Source organism: Ovis canadensis, chromosome 12 (assembly GCF_042477335.2).
Source record: "Ovis canadensis isolate MfBH-ARS-UI-01 breed Bighorn chromosome 12, ARS-UI_OviCan_v2, whole genome shotgun sequence".
Classification (NCBI taxonomy): domain Eukaryota; kingdom Metazoa; phylum Chordata; class Mammalia; order Artiodactyla; family Bovidae; genus Ovis; species Ovis canadensis.
The window spans coordinates 23145998-23166662 of NC_091256.1; the positions used below are offsets into that span (position 1 = coordinate 23145998).

The 20665-nt window shown below is 39.1% G+C and overlaps 1 protein-coding gene across 1 annotated transcript; it reads right to left on the reverse strand.

The window, feature by feature from the left end:
• Positions 1–5426: 5426 nt before the first annotated feature.
• RGS1 (regulator of G protein signaling 1) lies at positions 5427–11763 on the reverse strand. Its single transcript, XM_069544551.1, has 6 exons — positions 11428–11763; positions 9547–10631; positions 9110–9190; positions 8668–8729; positions 7174–7337; positions 5427–6473 (listed from the first exon to the last, which is right to left on the reverse strand). The coding sequence occupies exons 2-6, from the start codon at positions 9852–9854 to the stop codon at positions 6288–6290; spliced, it is 801 nt and encodes a 266-aa protein (XP_069400652.1). The 5' UTR covers positions 9855–10631; positions 11428–11763; the 3' UTR covers positions 5427–6287.
• Positions 11764–20665: the final 8902 nt, after the last annotated feature.

A 20665-nucleotide genomic window follows, 5' to 3' on the forward strand; every position in this document is an offset into this window, starting at 1 on the left:
CTCCTCACCTATTTGAGGAGTTAGGTAAGAATGACTGTGAAGGAAAAAGTTTGCCAGGGGAATGACTGGCTACCTTCAGGTTTCTTGTCTTCTTTCTTGCCTCTGTGGACAAGAAGTGAGCACCAGAACATTCCACTGGTCACATGGAGGGGCCAAGCCTGCCGTCTGAGGAGACAGAATTCCTGCCGCAGAGTCACGGTCATCACACGCCTTCATGCTGTCTGCTGCTGCTCATCACTGGGGCAGTTTCTGTTTCTGTCTGAGAGCCCTGCTCTCTCGTCTGGATCCTACACTCCAGTTTTGTTTTCTGTCTTTAAAAGGTGCTTTCAGTCTCAGAGCAATTGCTTGCTGCAAATCTATTGAGTTTCTTCATCCTTGGTTTTTATTTTCAGTCTGGATGAGGGCTTTCAAGACTCTGCTTTTGTCCTAGAGATCTTTGAGGGAAAAAATGTGAAATGCTTCGTATGTAGATTCTTTGTGAATAAGTTGTTAATCTGTTGAAAGCTCTACATAATTTATTTTGCATGTGGAGCCTCTTACAAACAGATGCCTTAATCTTCCTCCAGGGCTCCCTTCATCTGAGTTGTTTGATGCACATTTGCAGCTGAAAAGACCTCAAAGGTGATCTATTTAAAACTGAGCTGGAAAGGGCTTTGCTGTGATTTTAAGGGCCCAGGCTAGACACCACAGAGGTAATCACGTGTGTTCTTCTCTCTTATTATTCTCACAGCAAATCACTCCCCGAATCTTGTCCTTTCTCCCTCTTCTTCCCATTGCCTTGATTTCTGCCCTGATTCTCTCTTGCTGGGCTATAAAACTGGCTTTTCTTCCTGAGTTATGTCTTCCTTTGTAATCGTCTTCCACACCAAATCCGGAATTAGCTTTTAAAACACAAAGTAACCATGTCACTTGCAGGAGGGAGCGTGACACAGTGCAGAACCTTTGGGAGCACACATTTGTTGCTGTGTAGTTCCTACGTCACACACACCTGGATTCTACTCACTGATTCTGTGCCCTTAGATAAATTTCTTCACCTTTTTGGTTCTACATTTGTTGATCAATAAGATGAGGTTACGAGTGGTTATCCCAGAGAGTTCTGATGTGGACTCAACAAGCGACTTGTAAGTCAACACAAATAGTTCTGTCTTTTGCTCATTTCTTCCAACTTCAGTAGTGACCTATCATATAAAGGATAAAACTCACACTCTTTGGAACAACTATGTTTCTTTTCAGAATATGCCCTAAACTACCTTCTCTGCTCTTCCTTTTATCCTCTTGCCCCCATATATTCCAGCCACACTGAATAAATCACCATTGCTGCATACAGAGTATTACTTTTTCTTATTTCCTGACCTTTTCACAGACTTTTTCCTGAGATGTCCTCACCTTCTTTCTTCCCTGGATGGGGTTTATTTATTCTTCAAGCTCCAACCCAGTTATCCCTTTCCTCTGAAAAAGATGGAGAAATGAGCCAGCTAGTATCATAACAAGCAAAAGTGCATATTAAATACAGAACAAAGCCAAAATCTTTTCCTGGATGGACCAATCTGATGTCTATTTTAAAGCGTTACTATTTGAGTAACTATTTTTTGCCAAGAAAACATGCAGTTAAAGAACTTTTAGAAGGTTTACGTTTTTCGCTTGAGAAATAGGAGGCTGGTTTTCCTCTGAGTGACATGCAGAGTGTCTGTGTGGACGGTCCCTACACTCTTAGAAATTGTGCATGCTCAGCTACATGGATCTGGAGGGACTCTGCTTGGAGATCTATAGGTGAGCGAGGAAGGATGATAAGGACATTTAATTCTGAAGTGTAATGACACGGCCAACACAGTGGTCCATGCCTAAGACACGTGCTTACAGTGCATCATTCCTTCTTATAAAATCCAAACACCTCCCTAAGCCTGGGAACCTGGATTCTTTTCCAGTCATCAATGCTCCTACCACAGATCTTCCCCAAATGGCAGCATTCCAGATGAAGGCAAGATCCACATAGGTTTATAAATGTGGTTCTTTGGGGATTGGATTAGAATCCTTAGCCTAATCTTTCATCAGCTATGGCAGTTTTAAAATAATATAGACAATTCTGAACTATAGCACAATCACTTTTGGCCTTAAACTTCAATTTGAGAAGATAAAATATGTGTGGCATTTCAGGGCAGTCAGGTTTTCAAATGCGATGTAAGGTAATATAAACATTCAAGACACTCAGCCAACTCATTTCCTCTCTCCATCTATCCTTCCCTCCCTCTCTTTCATTTCCCTTTTGTCCTGTTTTCAGATTTCAAGTAAAGTGAACCACTGAGAGGTACATACCCAGGTAATACTGACTATATAGAAATGTGCATAGAAGGTTCTATATTTTGCCACTGACTTATCTGTAGACAGGTCTCACTTAGATTAAGAACTGAGTAAGATGCAAAATTTTGCCATTGGGATGATACATTTTTAGCTTTCTAAACTGAGCAGGACCTTGCAGGGCCTTCCTGAGGTAGACTCCTCTCCCTTATGTCCCCAGTCTCTTGTTTGTAGAAAACCTTTAGCCTCCTAGGTCTTCCCTGAGTCCCAAAGAGCACATTTAATCAGAGAAGTGAGAAAATGCAGAAAGGAAAACAGTCAAGCAAGATAAAATAATGGTATTTTAGTCATAAAACAGAGTCATGAACCTTTATTTTTATCCTTAGGGGCTGTAGATAATATTCTGAGCCGCCATGTCCTCAAGTTTTTTTGCGGATACTAAAACCCCCACCAGGTGCAAGAAGTTAACTGCATGCTGCTCACAAGCAGGTAGACCCCAGACTGATTGGAACCAGAAGATTGAGATGTTGACTCCCAAAATACCACCTGTTACCTCACCACCAGCCAATCAGAAGAATGTCCATGAGCTAATCAGACACCCTGCAATCCTCACCCTAACACTGACTTCAAAAACCCTTCCCTGAAAGCCACTGTGGAGTTTGAGTCTCTTCAGCCTATTCTCCTACTTGGTCCCATGTTGGGTGCCTGGCAATAAACCTCAATGTGCTGTCCGTAGACCCACCGCAGCCTGGTGTCAGTAGATCCACCGCAGCCTGGTGTCAGTAGATTCATCACATCCTGCTGGCCGTAGACCCACCACAGCCTGGTGTCCGTAGACCCACCACAGCCTGGTGTCAGCAGATTCATTACAGCCTACTATCTGTAGATCAGTTTTGATGTGTGTTGGGCAAGTGGATCCTAGTTTGGTTCAGTAGCACTTTTAGGATACAGGTCTTAACAAGACAGGTAGTGGTATTTCCGCAGTTGGGCAGTATATATTGTTCTTGTTGTTCTATAGATTGGATTTCATGTTCTATAGGTTAGACTGCATGAAATTCTCTAATTCTGTGTACTAACAACATTTATTTATATCTGTGGTAGTTTAAATCAGCTTTTACTCTATTTTTCCCTTCACATATGTCAGAATTTCTTATTTTTAATGACAAATCATCAGAGACTCCTATAATATAGCTAATCTAGCCTATGTTTGTTTGTAAAATATGTCTGAGAAAAGTATATTTGTTTTTAATTTTTAGATGAAGTGATTTGCATACATACAAGTCAAACGTATTGCTTACTGACACTGCTTTACTATCACAGTGGAACACAGCATATGAGCTGAACATCTCAGATGGAGTGAGCGGATTGGATTTCTCTAATCATATTTCTATAAATGATTTAGTAAAACATCCACACCATAATAAGCAATGCCAATGAAAAGAAATCTTTTCAAGTTTTTTTGCAACATCTTGAATCGCTGCAGCCATGGCGACACTTTTTGTCCTTTTGAAAATGAAGAAATGTCTTGCATGTTTGTTTTGATCATCTGTCCTTCAATTGGATGTCTGTTTAACATGATACCTTGTGAAGACAAAGACTAGAACCATAGAATTTATGACCAGTGTGCGTATTAGACAGTGGTACTTCTAATTCCTCACAGTTTGAAGGGCCTGAGCTATTATTTAACATGACAGCAGTGGTAGAAGTAGGTGCAGTGTTTTGTGTTTATATGGACTTGGTTCACCTCCAGTAGACGTTGAAAATAACTGTATAGTGATATAAGGTGTTAGAAAGCCTTTATGGCAGAGTAATTCTACCTGTGCCTTGAAGAATTCATTGGATTTTGAAAACTAGAAGGAGGTAGGAAAAAGCATTTGTAGAGATAGATTAACCGAAAGAAAGTGAAGATGAAGGCTTCTTCAAAAGAGACAATTAATGCAGAGTGATGTCAAGTAGGAAGCATACCTAGGGGGAGTCATGCAAATTATACCTTGAAGATCTCACTGTGAGTGTATCTAATTCTAGAAAGTGAAATTTATATTCTATATTGTATGTCATGGGAAATGACATGGCCAGATCTGAGTCTCAGAAAGGGACGTCTGTGGCTATTCAGAGGATGGATTGAAACGAATAGTCTGGAAAAAAAAGGATACAAATCGCATGAATGAGCAAGCAGTGAGATCCCATGTTAGCGCAGGGGGCACAGAAAAAGAGCAAGTGACATGCCAACTGCACACATAGAGTTTAGAAGGATAACTGAGGGAATCTGGTGATAGAATGAGTAAGGGAAAGAAATACCTCATGGTGGTGATGAAACTGGACCTCCCTCCTAAGCCTCTTTTATAATAGTTCTAGCTGCTAAAACATGGAATTAAGTGAAAGACAATTTGGATTGTCCCGTGGAAATTCAGGAACAGTACCATTAAAACCCATCTACATATTGCACCATTGCTATGTGCCTAATGACAACCTAGTGTGTACTGAGAATGATCAGAGTATTACATTGTGATGTGTGGATGGCTGATGATTCAATTATACGTGGGACACGGGTGCATGGGAAGATACAACTTTACAGGATATGCTGGGCTATACATCATGTTGATGTGTTCCTACAGAGCAGTCTTGTGTTCCTATTTAGGTAACACCTAGGACTGCTGAAGACTTGAGGATTTAGGGAATGTCTTCTGGCCAGTTGGGGGCAGTGTTGTGGAGTACAAGGAGCAGAAATGGTGTGGTCAGGTTTATGTATAATTCCTGGCTTTAGGACTCTCTCTTAACCCCAGGATTCCTGACCCTGGATAACCAGAGCATCTTCAGAATCACCTGGAATTTCCTCTTAAAATATAGATTCTCTATCTTGGGGATTCTGATTCAGTCAGTCTGGAGTAGGGTCCTGAAATTAGTGTTTTGTGTTTTAACATCCTAGGTAATTTTAGTAGTTAAATTTGGGAAATAGCAATTTAATCTTACTAGTCACTGCTTTCATAGGATTGATATAGACATTAAATGAGAAAATACATTTGACTTTTATAAGCTTTAAAACATAATAAACTACTAGTTGTTAATTAGATGACTTGAAATAAAATTCCTATCCCTTTTTAAAAGACTTCAATTTCTCATCAGTTTGAAGCTTGACTGTATGAGAGCATATTATATTTGTTTGATCTTTATACATTGTGATAGAAGAGAGAAGACTAGTGAATTCTGTCCAATACATGCACATAATACATATAATATAAATTAATTGGGTGATAGTTTTTGATGTTGAAGAGGTAAAAGAAAGTAGAAGACTCTTGCTTAAATTTTTGTTAAATCTGAAAAATAAATGCCAGATTTTAAAGATGGCAAGGAAACATAAACAGAAATTGTTTCTATATTTTAATACAAAACACATTTATTATTGACACTGTGATAATTTAATTTACAAATATATTCTGACTTTCCAACTTTAAGGCAATAGCTTAAGTTAAATACATTGTTCTCTTCTTCATCTCTTTCAAGCCCCCCAAACAATCAAACAAACAACACTGAAAAACTTTGTCTATAACAGCAATGGAGATTCTGAAACACAGACTTTTCAAAGTAAAAGAAATTTCAGCAGCTCAGTCCAGTCTCTATATAACACTATGCAGCATAAATACCACTTGACCTTGAAGCTCACAGCATGTTTTAATCAGTTTCAAATCCTTTTTTCACAGTTTCTGTGTGGCGAGTGTTCCCCGGCCTTCTCAGTGCTGAGGGCTGTTCTAATATGCAGGTCCACTTTATTTTATGACAGTACCGCAGAGTCTCCTTCCTTCTACCACCACTAAATGTTCACCTCACATGTCTTCAGCCCTGAGCCTGGATAGCTTCCATGGGTTCTGAGTCATGGGTTCTTCCCTTGGGCCTGTGAGTTGTCCAAAAAGGCCAAAGTGTTCCCCCAGGGAGCCACTCTCTTGCCTTCCTTCTATACTTGATACCATCACTAATTCCCTCCAGCCAGGAGCCAGTCACTTTAGACTATTAGCCTGAAGGTCATTCAGAAGATTTAAGTATACATTTGATTTGAGGAATCTGGGATACGAGTCCTTTTCCATAAGAGTATATATGATTTTTTGGGCTTCGTCAAAAGATGTGGGTGTTGGTGCTTGAATCTTCTTGGCTGTAGATTCTCGAGTGCGGAAGTCAATATTGATCTAAAAAAGAAATCTGCATTAGTTCATATACACTTCCCATTTGTTGCATATTTTATGATGTTACTGTTGCTTTCAAACTATCTGGGGATGGTGGCTCTAAACTGTTATTTAAATCAGCTCAAATATCTCTTGAATGCCTGTTCTAAACATGCCTTTTGCTAGGTGTGGAGGAGTTAAAAAGAAATATCACAAAGAGGCAGAGATATCTTTGTTCCAAGTTAGCTTACAGTCTCTCTTAAATATTTATATAAGGTGACACATGCAGCAAAAAGAGTGATGTGCACATTTGCAGGAGCAGAGGATGCTTGAACCAGGAATATTTAGCAGGAAGTGGGCTTTACTTCTAACTGGAAATACTTCTGCTGCTGTAATCCATGTATTGCACTAATCCCTTCTTTTCCTAATCTAAGATGAGCCAGCTCATCCAGGGCCCCCTGATACACAGTTCTGGTAAGTGTCACCTTACTCCTTACCCCACCCTATCAGGTTAGCTTGTTTTACAAAACCAATCTTTTATTTAATCTTTTCACAGATATAGAAAATTAGATTATCATTGCACTGAACTTCAGAAATACACTTAGATATATAGCAGTGAAAATCATGATGCTCAGAGAGGATTTCATCTTGCAATTATGTTGAATGTTATCCTGTATCTAAATTCCTTTACATATAACCTGATGGTAGTAAACTAAATACTCACTTGTTTGGCAGCATCTGACTGCACAAATGCCTTATAGATTTTCTCCGCTTTGCAATGCAAAAGATCAGACTTTGTTTTTTTATAGTCTTCACAAGCCAGCCAGAACTCAATATTCTCCTCACTGAACTCAGACTTCAGGAAATTTCCAAAGACGTCTTGACCAGCTAAAAAGACAGAGTGAGGGGGTGAGATAAATTAGTTGAGCCAATAAATGAATAACTTGGAGAAATTTTACAAGAAAAATACTAGCATATTCTCTGTGTACAAAGGAGAGAGTTGGCCCCTGCTGAAATAGCTGTTTGAAGAGATGGGAAAGCCTTAGAGATCCCTTCATTTATAGTTTATCTGCGGTCAGATTCACTTGTCAGAGTCACACAACTGCTTAGTGGTGGCTACAAGACTGTGCTTTACTTTCATCTGCTAATCAAATTAAAATTCTGCTCTGCAGATTAAAAAACAATCTCTTATGCTACCAACCCAGCCAGTATGCAGAGTATTTTAGGGAATAAAATAGTGACAAAAGGCATTGATTGCTTGCTAATCATTAGGAAATATAATTTCTCCATTCAACTCACATAAGTCAGAAGATGTGAGGCCTGCATGTCACATATGTATGCTGTACTGATTATATTACTGAGGCCTTTCAATGGGCCATTTCTATAGCATTGTTTGTTTTTCTGAATTGTAAACTAAGGCAGATAATAAGCAGATGAACCAGATAGAACTACTTGATCCCCATGTGAGGGTGTTTGGGAGAAGAGGATCAGCTCCCCGGATAGGGACAAGCTGCCTGTTTATGTCCCTGACTGAGGTCCTCATTTCAACAGGATCCCAGTGTCTATGATGAGGGTTAAGGCAAGGTGATTTCATTCACCGTCTTCATCAGAAACTCCCCACAAGACTCTGTAGTTTAAAAAGTCTTTTATTATCATACCTATGTTATAAGGCGTCATGTTTTATATAATGCAATCATATGCCATGTGTCTCAACCACCTTCAAGGCAGCAAGACACTGCTTGTGAATCCTTGTTGCTCTAAAAATGCCTGCACATAAAAGTGGGCTGAATGAGTGATTTAACGCATGTGTGAATGGAGAATATAATTAACGGACTGAGTGAATCCTGCTCCTTACATCCCATGGTACAAAAATATGTCCTTTCGGTAAGCTTTCAAAATAGTGGTTGAGATGTTTAATTGACTTTTTAAAACTTTAAACTCCAGAAACCCAGCCTAATTTTCAGTTTAGCTCCCATAATGACCCCTGGAAGTAACTAGCTCCCTTGGCAAATTTTTCTAAAGGGTGGCAGCAGCACTGAGTACTGAGACGTGACACCACAGGGAGGCATAACATGCTGAAGTTGTCAGCGCTGCACAACTGCCAGAGGACAGCTTTCCACACACCCTCCACCCACAACACTGTACTTTAATGAGTCTGTTCAATTTGTCTGCACACTGAGACAAAGCCAGAGACATCCAACAGTTAATCTGCACTTACTTTGGTTGGCAAGAAGTTTTTCCAGGGATTCAGACCACTGCTTCACTTCATCAGCAGAGAGTCTGCAAGGGGGCAATATTTACATCCATTAGTATTTTTTAGTGTAAGCCCAAATGAAGTCAGAGTGCTGCTGCATTTTGATAATTTCCCAAACTAAGACTCTACAACTAATAAATTTTATTAAAACTTATCTATTATTATGAAAGTATCTGCCAGTAAAATGTGAAAAATATCCAAATATACTCAAACAGTATAATAAATAGCAAACATATGCACACACATTTGTATTTAATTTACATTGGTACTAATGTAGCTTAATCTTATTAGGCTTGTTCCTTAAAAGAAACGAAGTCCATTATATTAGTATTACTGTCATGTTAGAATATAGAGCTAATGCATAGGCTGCTTATATAGTGACAGGTCCATGTATTAGTATACTTACAGGTCTTTGGACTTGGAAGGCTTCATTCCAGATTCCAGATGTGGGATCATAGATCTCAGGTATGCTTTCACGTCCATTCCACTACAAAAGACACAAAAGTAAATATTCATGTTTCTTCAGTACAATACCTTTTATTAAAAAGAAAAGAACATGAAGTAAAGTTCTCTAAGGAATCAGGTCATAATAAAAAAAGCTGATACAACATATTGCTATATTAAAGAGTGAGCCACTTTTTATGAGCCAAAGTCTGGAAGAATTCCCACTTCATTTAATGCCCTAGCATGATTCACTTTTAAATACAACCAAATATACTTAAAATTCAGAGGTCCTTGCTCTGATATAGCTAAACTGAAGGCTCATAATTTCTTCCATTCATTTTCAATCGCTCTGCCGTTAAAGATCACCTAAGTTCACATTCATAAAGTGAAGGAACTTACAAAGTCTTGGGCCTCTTTTTCTGCGTTTTGTCATCTGGAAGTGAGTGATCAGTTGCTTTCAGTTCCTTTGGGTTCGCAGAGAGGAGCATGCCTGGCATTTTGTCTAACCTTGGCGTGGAGATGGCCGCTGCTCGCATCGTCTCCAGAGGCAAATGTCTGTGAGTCCGCGTCTCTGCCGCTTTATATAGTGACGGCTCACAGGCCCTCGCTGTGCAGACGAGTCTGTTTATCAAGTGATGTTGCCACAGACGCTGGAAGTTCCCCCTTTCTTGGTGTGTTGTGACGTGTATCTTGAAAAAAATGAGCATACAGTGATGTTTGCGGTTAAAACCTAACCAAATGAGACTAGGTCACTTGATCAGACAGACAGAAAGAAAATGAGGCCTGCAGAGGCGCACACACACACACACACCACATGGTAAATCACTCTTTGGATCTAGAGGATGCTTGCTTTTTTCGTAAAGACTGCATGTTTCAATGAAACGTTTCATTTGGTGGATTTACTGTATCATGCAGACTACAGATGAGTCCCCTCCATGATTTGGATAGTCCTTGACTATAAATTCATTTGATCACAATATTTTAAAAGACTTTTTTTTTCTTTCAGAAAGCAGTATATAGAAATACTTTTTAGTTTATTTGTGCAATGCATATATCTGGTAGGAAGGAGAGTTAAGAGAAGTTACCCTAACTTTTCCCTACTTCACATCTCATTCCTTATTTACGTGGCAAGAGATTTCCATGTGTTTTCCAAGGTGTGTGCTAGACATTCTACTTGTGACATACAAGATGATCTTAAGGAGCACATGAATTTTAATATTTAATTCAAATAAGTAATATGTCAAACTGAGTTTTTTGTATACTACTGCTTCAGTTCAGTTCAGTCGCTCAGTCGTGTCCGACTCTTTGCGATCCCATGAATCGCAGCACGCCAGGCCTCCCTGTCCATCACCATCTCCCGGAGTTCACTCAGACTCACGTCCATCGAGTCTGTGATGCCATCCAGCCATCTCATCCTCGGTCGTTCCCTTCTCCTCCTGCCCCCAATCCTTCCCAGCATCAGAGTCTTTTCCAATGAGTCAACTCTGAATAAAGTAAAATTTAAAAAATGTAAATGAAAAAATCATTAACATAAAATATGACATAATATGCAAATACATTGATACAAAATAATTGCACAGTATCAGGATAAAAACTTCTCATGGTAAAAATAAGAATATATTCAGCCAGGCCAATAATATAATTTTTAGATGATGATCATCTGAATTTTGGCATTGTCTCTGGAGAGACATAGTCTAGCTTTAATAAAAATCAAGAATTAAAATAAAACCCCATGAAAGTGAAACTCGCTCAGTTGTGTCCGATTCTTTGTGACCCCGTGGACTATATAGTCCACGGAATTCTCCAGGCTAGAGTACTGGCATGAGTAGCCTTCTGCTTCTCCAGGGGATCTTCCCAACCCAGGGATTGAACCCAGGAGACTCTCCTACATTACAGGCAGATTCTTTACCAGCTGAAACACAAGGGAAGTCCAAGGATACTGGACTGGGTAGCTATTCCTTCTCTAGGGGATCTTCCCAACCCAGGAATTGAACTGGGGTCTCCTGAAACCAGATGACTAATCACTAATTAGGGAAGAGGGGGTTGGTTCAATATAAGCTCTTACAGAGTTTGTATATACAGTGTGATTTATTTATAGAGTGTCCAGTTTATATTTTACCCCTGAAAAGATAAAATGAATTTTACTTAGAGAAGCAAGCTTCTGAAAGTATTAGATATAGTTGACAAAAGGGACTTGAGTATTATTCTTTCTATGTTATTTCTGTCATTAGGATAAAAAATATTTTAAGGAATCACATTTATATTTTAAAATTTACTTACATTTGATGCTCGAAAGATAATGGGATGCATTTAGGAAGAGAACTAGGAAAATAAGCTGGCCTCTGGAAGTTGCCCAGACAAAAATGATGAGGTTCAGAGATGGATGACATAAAGGCATTCATTTGCGTGTTTCTTGTAGATCAGTCCATAGTTACTTTTCAGTTAAAATCTTCAGCATTGCTCATGTTTATTTATTTAATAATCTCTCATTCCTCTAGATAATTGTGGACATGTTATGTTAGAGAAAAATGATTTAAAGTTTATTTTTAAAGGCCTCTATTATTGCTATCAAAATATACTAATAATTTGCAAAGCATGTTTCTGTAACAGTAATTCCTTGGGATGTTAATAAGTGTTATTAGAACTATGATACCAGCTGCAGCAATGGTTCTGGAACCACATAAGTTTGGGAAATGTTGGGTTAAAGCTGAATAAACTTTTAAAATTGACCACTTCTCATCTTCTGAGAATCTATGCACGTTTATTAGTCTAAATGGAGGTGGGTGGTGTGTAGCAATGTCCTAGCATTTTTGAGAACTGAACTCTCAGTAAGTAGGGAAATAGTTTGCACAAATAATGTTCTCTTGATAGCATGTTAGGAAGCTCTGGTAAGAGAGAGCAAATAAATATTTGTCTCTCTTACTTACATATTAGTAATTCCTTAAACCTCCAATCTTTTGCTACCTTGATATAGACTTTCAAGCTCAAGCATTTGCATGCAGTTACAATTGTGTGCTTTGAAGCTCAAATGGAGAACTAAACTCCTGATTGGTGGGGAGGGGGGAAATCCCTCTGAAATTCACAGTGGGCTGTTGAAGCCACCTCAGTGGCACACTAATGTAGCTGCGGTTTCAAAGGCTGCTTGGCAGCACATGCAAAGCCTGTGTGTACCAGACCTGGGCAGATCCAGAGGAACTGTATCAGCAGGGTTGATGGTCCATGGCGTGGCACTGAAGTTTCCTATCAGTCATACCACGTGTTGCTGTCTGGTTCCTTTCTGTGAAATCTATTAAGAAATGAAAAATGATCAAAAAACATCTTTACTTAATCAATAACTTTGGTTGAAATAGTAGAGGATTTAACAAAAGTCAATAGGATAAACAGGGGCTCTCACAAACATGATCTTGTCTGTATATTTCCTCTGTGAAACTGTGCTTGAGTAACCAGATTGCAGTCCTAAGAAAAGGAATACTTCATGTTATCTTTTTTTTTTTTAACTTAATACTTTATTTTTGGAGCTTTACAGTAAAATAGAGCTGAAAGTATAGAGTTCCCGCATATTCCGTCTACCCCCACCTCCCCCGCAGTCTTCCCCACCATCAATATCTCACATCAGAGTGGTGTATTTGTTACACAATCAATGATAAACATACGTTGACACATCACTGTTACCCCAAATCCTTAGTTTACGTTGCGGTTCACTTTCGCTGTTGAACATTCTTTACGTTTTGACAAATGTGTAAGATATACATCTACCGTTATGGTGTCATAAGAAGAGACATTATGCATTAAAAATTCCAGTGTCACCTTTTAAAATGTCTAGGAGATATGGTTCAATAAAACATTTAAGATTATGGCTATCAGTTTCAGTGGGGATAAGTTTTCATATTTGCTGACTTGATTTTACATTTAGTTTCCCCTCCAGCTGCCTGAATTCCTATAGGGAGGGCTTTGCTGAACGATTTTTCCAATCTTGATATAGATTAAACTGATGCTGAGCATTGCTGACATTTTACTGTGGGCATTAGGAATCATGGGAGAAAATAATGATTATAAGACTATATTTTAAAATAAGAAATACATCTCTGTGGTAAGATTCTGTGACATGAACAGAAATTTTGATCCATTTAAACAAAATATTTTGACTTAATAAACTTTAATGGTAGTCCTACAATATATCAGACCAAAGTACTGCAGATACAAAAAGTGAAAGTGAAAGTGAAAACGAAGTCGCTCAGTCATGTCCGACTCTTTGGGACCCCACAGACTGTAGCCCACCAGGCTCCTCCATCCATGGGATTCTCCAGGCAAGACTGCTGGAGTGGGTTGCCATTTCCTTCTCCAGGGGATCTTCCTGACCCAGGGATTGAACCCAGGTCCCCCACATTGCAGGCAGATGCTTTAACCTCTGAGCCACCAGGGAAACCCAGATACAAAGGTGAATAAATATCTGTCCAAAGAAGGGTAGAGTATAGTCAGGCAGACAGATACTTGTCATCAGAGTGGAAAGTGCCATCACAGAGGAATGTACTGAGGAGGGACTAACTCTGAAACTGTGGGACAGAAGAAAAGTGCTGTAAATAGAGAGCCCAGAAATAAACCCACATACCTTTGGTCAGTTAATCTTCTACAAAGGAGGCAAGATTATATAATGGAGAAAAGACAGTCTCTTCAACAAGTGGTACTGGGAAAGCTGGACAGCTGCATGTATCAATGATGTTAGAACACACCCTCACACCAAACACAAAAATAAACTCAAGAATGCTTACATATAAGATATGACACCATAAAACACCTAGAAGAGAACCTAAACAAAACACTCTCTGCCATAAATCATAGCAGTATGTTCTCAGATCACTCTCCTAAGGCAAAAGAAATGAAAACAAAAATAAGCATGGGACCTAATCAAACTTGTAAGCTTTTGCACAGCAAAGGAAACCATAAACAACATGAAAAGACAACCGATGAACTGGGAGAAGATATTTGCAAATGATGCAACTGACAGAGGTTTAATTTCCAAAATATACAAACAAACAGCTCATCAATGTAAAAGAAAACTGATGCTCTGCTCAATCAAACCCTAACCCTAACCCTAAAAAACTTCTGCTCAATCAAAAAATGGGTAGAAGACATAAACAGATATTTCTCCAAACTAGACATACAGATGGCCAACAGGAACATGAAGAGATGCTCAATATTGTTATTTTATAAAATGCAAATCAAAACTACAGTGAAGCCTCACTTCACACCAGTCAGAATGGCCAACATTTAAAAATCTACAGATAATAAATGCTGGAGAAGATGTGGAGAAGAAGGAATACACCTTCACCACTGGTAGGGATGGAAACTGGTGCAGCCACTATGGTGAGTGGTATGGAGGTTCCTTAAAAAGCTAAAAATAGAGTTACCACATGACCCAGCAATCCCACTCTGGAAAAGACAAAAACTAATTTTAAAAGATACAGTCATAGCCCAATGTTCACAGCAGCACTTTTTGCAATAACCAAGACCTGGAAGCAACCTAAATGTCCATTAGCAGATGAACGGGTAAAGAAGATATGATACATATCCACACGGAGTATTACTCAGCCATAAGAAAGAATGACACACTGCCATTTGCAGCAACATGGGCGGACCTAGAGATTATTATACAGATAAATAGTCAGACAAGACAAATGTATCACCTATGTGCGGAATCTAAAAAATAGCACAGATAAATTTGTTAATATTTATGAAACAGAAACAAACTCACAGACATAGACAACAAACTTATGGTTACCAAAGAGGAAAGCAGGTGGAAGGATAAATTAGGAGTATGGGATTAACAAATAACCACCACCATACATAAAACAGAAGCAGGATTTACTGTAGAGCTCAGGGAAATATATTCAATATCTTATAATAATCTATAAGAAAAGAATGTAAATAAAAGTATATATATGTGTGTATGTATACACACATAACAGAATCATTTTGCTGTATATACCTGAAACTAACAACACTATTGTAAATCAACTGTACTTCATTTTTCTAAAAATATCCTATTGCCATTTACTACAGAATCAATGTGCTGTTCTGGCCGTCTCTGCATGCTAAAGCATCGCCCCCTGGAAAGTAAAACAAAACTGTAGTGAGGAAAATGGTCTTCAGCAAGTAGATACCTCTTACATACATGAAGGCCATGGAAGAATGGATCTGAACATACAAAACTTTGCAGAATCGTTGGGGTTTTTTTATTTTTTATTTTTTTTAATGTATAGTTGGCTTACAATATGGTATTAGCTTCACCACAGCAAAGTGACTCAGCTATATGTATGCATATATCACCTCCTATTTTTTTCTTTTAAGATTCTTTCCCTACGGAGGCCCATATAATTTGCAGAGTTTAAAAGAGTCTGTGGAAAGCTTTGTTGAATCTGCATAAAGTCTCACTGGTTAGGGATTTAAGTTAAGGTCACTACGTGTGTCTGTTTTGTCTCCTTCACTCTCCAGGCTTGTGGGTAAGGCCACTGATAGTGTTTCAGCTACATTTCATAGAATTTGAAAAGCTTCAGCAAAAGTAAATTTGGAAAGAGTTTTCTCTGGGTCTAAGTAGAACATTGATGGGGTCATTGTTACTTGATATCATTGATGAAGAAAAGGATCAAACATTTTAGACATGTTTACAGTTTTATTTTCTAAATGAAGAAATCAACTGATAGGTTTTATAAGAGAAGCTCTTTGCAACTTGGGAAATTTCAGTGATCTCAGTAATAGCAAACCGAGCAAGATAAGAATCTAGTTTCTTTTTCTCACCCTGTTCTAATCTACTTATAGTAAACACCCAACCCCTCCTTTCTATAATTTAAGAGATTATAAGAAAATGACCTTCAGTGAACTGGGCTCATGTGATTCACCTCACTCACCCCTGGATCTCATCTTACCAATAACATTCTCATCGATAAACCCACCTTTAATGTTATTATCTCTGATATTCTTCCTGCACATTGGATTCATTTTCATTTCTTTTCACCCATGATTTATAATCATTTCAACAAGAGAGAGTAGTCTTGTCAGACTCTATTTGATTATGCTTTGCAAATAAAATTGGGCCAGTGCTAAAGCTAGCATTATTCACAAGTTCAGATAAATGAAAACTGTGCTACAAGAACATTGACACATTATTTGCAGTCGGACTGGAACGTTCTGTTTCAGACACAGAACATAAATGCAAAGGCAAAGATGCTCAAAGGTCAGATTGGAGAGGCCATTTTTAATGGAAAATATATTTTAGTTATCAGAGAATAGCTTCAATAAATGACTATGTTCATTTTTCAAGTTTCTAACAACTTGATTCCAGTGATTTGCCTTTGGTTTTACCACACATTTAAGTGGTTAACAACAGTGACTTATATCCTTTATTTTTCTCCATTAATTATGTGATTTTCCTGAAAGAGTCTATCTTGCCTGACATGTTCTATCCTTTCCACTCATTTCTTGTGATTATCCTAACTGCACTTTTTCATGTCTTTTCTAAAGTTTTACTTTCGTGTTTACTTACTCTTTTTTTTTTTTTTTTTACCAAGTAGTGATGTTGGGCCCACTGGAGACTTATTTCATCATAAATGTCTTACTCTCAAAATAAGTCATAATCTTCCTTCTTAGGTGAACAGCGTAAAGTCAGTGGTGACCCACTCTATGACTTTCATGGGTCAGACGGTCTGTGGTCCTCCACAGTTTCCTGTGCCTATACTTTTCCAGTAGGCTTGATTCATTATCCCCTTTTTCGTTTCCTAAAAAAAAATTAAATGAAAGGTCTTTTGTCCCTCAAGTCCTAGTGATGTGCTAATCTTGCTGCATTTCAAAGGGCTGTGGTTTCGGTACCAGGCTCTAACTTTGGCCTGATTTGTGAGTTTGATTGTGTCGGCTAACTACTTGCCAGTTTCCTCTGTGTAGAAGTCAGAAGAGATTCTTAAGCAGTTTCCCCCATGACAGCGGCAGAGGGAGATTTTTGCTCCTTTTGAGGTTCTGCGGTGATCAAGACTAGACCCAGAAAAATTAGGGTTTAGATGTAATTTGTTATAGGTAATGTATTTTACACTTTTATTCTTAGGCAAGGGCCCTTTGCCTAGACGTCTTAAAACTCAGTAAATTTGGCATACCAACTGCTCCAAAGGCAAGGCTCCTGGCATAGCAGCTCTGCATTCACTGGGCCAGTCTTCCACACCATTCCTTGCTCTATCAATATTTATTTGTCATGGGTCTCCTTTGCTTTTAGCTAGTGTGTTTTTGTAAACTAATATGCTAGAGATATGTATGTTCAAGATGTTAATGATGTGGAAATATCACAGACCATTTCTGCCAGCCCCAATTTAATTTTCTCACCATCTGCTTTTTACAGATACTCATAGCTGGAAATATTGATCACTCCCAACTGCAGACCTTTTCCAGTTCTGGTTTCTGAGCCAATCTGTGAGGAGGTTGAAAAGCGCTAAGTTATTTCATTTTGAGTTAGGAGTGGTGGAAAGTTTCTGTTGTGATGTCTGTTGTTAAGGTGGAATTTTCATGGTTGCAAGTGTCAGGAACCCCGTTTTGAGTATGAAGTAGCTCAGGCAAACAGGATGATAATTGAAGTATCTTGGGAGTACCTCAAGTGATAAAAGGAAATGCTAAACAATCTAACCCTTTGAAGGCCAACTAAGCTTAAGCTAGGCCTCAGAATGTTTGTAAAGTGTGAATTTGCTTTAGACCGGGAATACCTCCAAAATGAGGCAATGGCTACCACCAACTGGGAAGGTTCTATTCAACAGTTCCAAACGTAGCCCCTCTTCTAGTTTCTTCCTGTCTCTGTTTTCTCCTCCTATGTGTTTTGCTTTCAATTGGATTTTTAGAAGCAGAAAGCCAGGACAATATATTTGATGGGAACTCAAAATTAGATCAGGCACATAATCTTATTTTATCATTTGTCTCAGGTGATATGGAAGATCAGGATACATACATTTACAACCTGCTCTACAGTTTTGTTATTTTCTTTGTGAAAATCAGGTCATTTTTACTTAGAGAAATATTTGCCTTTTTTCTTTATCACTGTCAGGTTTTAAATTCTGTCTCATCTTGATCTGGTATCTTGTTTATGACTCTAGCTGTTCCTCTTGCGATGCTGTTTGGCCCAGGCTCTTGGTTGAGACAGTGAGATCTTAACACACCAAAGACAGTGTACAGAACTATTATAAGCAGCCTGGTTTGTGTGGGAGTTTGTTCCATTCTCCTAGCCCGGGGTTTCTTTTCTCACATTCTGTTTAAGCAGGGTTGAGGTGTATTTGCCTCCCCACATGAAAGAGTGAGCAGGTAATACAAACAGAGTGAAGTGATTAGTAATGTTTACAATCAATCACAGCAAGAGGGTGGATGTGTGCAAGAAGGCAGGGAAGCTGGGGCGGAGTGGGGTAAGAATTCAGGCGTCCCTGTGGGGCTGGAGGCATCTGTGGTGATCTCCAGACTCACCTGTCCCTCTCCTGACTGGCTTGTTCACCATGACATCAGCTGATTCCCGGGGAAACTGAAGCCTCTTCAGAGCATAGTAGCTGCATCATGAAATTACATGGTCCTGTTCAATCCTGGAAGCCACAGTCTTTAATCAAACAACTATCTTATAGGTGGTTACATGTTAGAATTCATCCTTTACATCTTTCAATGGATCGTTCTTCACCTTGCACAGACAATGAAAACTTCTGAGAAGACCTAAGACTACCCCCCTCCCTTTATACAGATTTCCCCCTGATGTGGGGAAAGACAACGGATTAATCCCAGGAATACCAGAGAGAAAGTCCACCTTTCAGTTCTCCTTTTATAAATGGAGTTGTTTTACACAGTAGATCACTTCAGAACTAACAGTGAAAGAGATTTGCAGTGTTGATTTTTTTTTTTTTTCTTTTCCTGGCAGAAACCATACCCAAGAATCAAATCAAATGTGAGTCAGTCCACAGAAAGCAGGTCTGGGCAACTGAGAACGTGTCTGAAACCAGAGGGGCATCTGACTGCAGAGCTGCTATAGGATGAGGACACGGACACGTGTGTCTGAGATCTCACAGACAACATCAAGTGTCCATGATTACATCAAATTAAAGTCTATTTTAGCCACAGCCTAACTCTGGCAGTAATTGGTATTAGCTAATGAATAAACTGTGCCAAACATTATGTAGTAAACAGGCCATTATCCAGATTTGTTTATTCTTTCTCAGAAACACTGTTCACTCCCCCTTTTCTACTTGTTTAGTTTGAGTTTTCCCCCCAAAACCCTTGCATTTTTGTTCTCAAACACTCTTCTCTTCCCTTGTCCCTTCTCCCCTGTACTCCCCTCTTTATCTTCCCAAGTTCATTGGCTTCTGAATGTGCAGATGAACTATGGCTGCCTGATTTCACTGTGAAACCTTTACCTTTATTCACTTTCTTTGTGAAATTACAAGAGAGGACAGAACATGTCATTGGTTAATTAAAAATTTAGGGCTTATTTGGGCGCTATCTCCAAAACTCCCATAGAATCTATAGTTTTGTAGTCATAGTCTATAAACAACCCAAATTTCTTTTAAACAAACTTCTTTTTTCTTATGTGTGTGTGTGTGTGTGTGTTAGTCACTCAGTTGTGTCTGGCTCTTTGGGACCCCATAGCCTGTAGCCCGTCAGGCAAGAATACTGGAGTGGGTTGCCATTTCCTACTCCAGGGGATCTTCTGACCCAGGGATGGAATCTGGGTCTCCTGCACTGCAGGCAGATTTTTTACCATCTGAGCCACCAGAAATAAAAAATAAGAATGAATCTGTTTTGCTCAAATGTCCAGAACAACGCCTGGCGCATAGGAGATACCAAAAAAAGCTTGCTGAGTAAGGCGTAAAGGGCTGAGATTTGCGCTCATTTCTTCAACTATTCAACAAATACTTACTAAGTGCTTCTTACATGTTCGTTACTCTGATAATTATTAAGGAATACAGGGGTGAATCTTATTTGGGAGAGAGACAAGTAAGTGGGAAATTTCAAAACTTGCATACAACATACGGTTAAGCTCAACCTGGGGACGCATGTAAAGTGGCACCAAACCCAGTATCAGCAGGGTCATGAAACATGTGATCACTCAACAAATAACACTTATCATGTGCCACCTACTGTTCCAGGCACTTTTGAGAGAGGCCAGACTCTTTGTCCTTTGTCCCTGTCCTTCTGCCATCGCCAGCTGCCATCTTGCCGCCATGAGCTTTCAAAGGATGAAAGTCAGTGATGAGGATGGTGAGGATGGCGAGGCAGAAACACAGAGGGGCCTGGGGTTCCAACACAGCCACAAGCTACAGTGCCAGCCTGGGCAACAACCCTCCACATCTCTTGTACAAGAGAAAAGGAAAATGACCAGACTTTCTTGATTTACCGCCTTATATTATGCTCTCTGTTCTTACCAACCTAGATAGCATATTCAAAAGCAGAGACATTACTTTGCCGACTAAGGTCCGTCTAGTCAAGGCTATGGTTTTTCCAGTAGTCACGTGTGGAT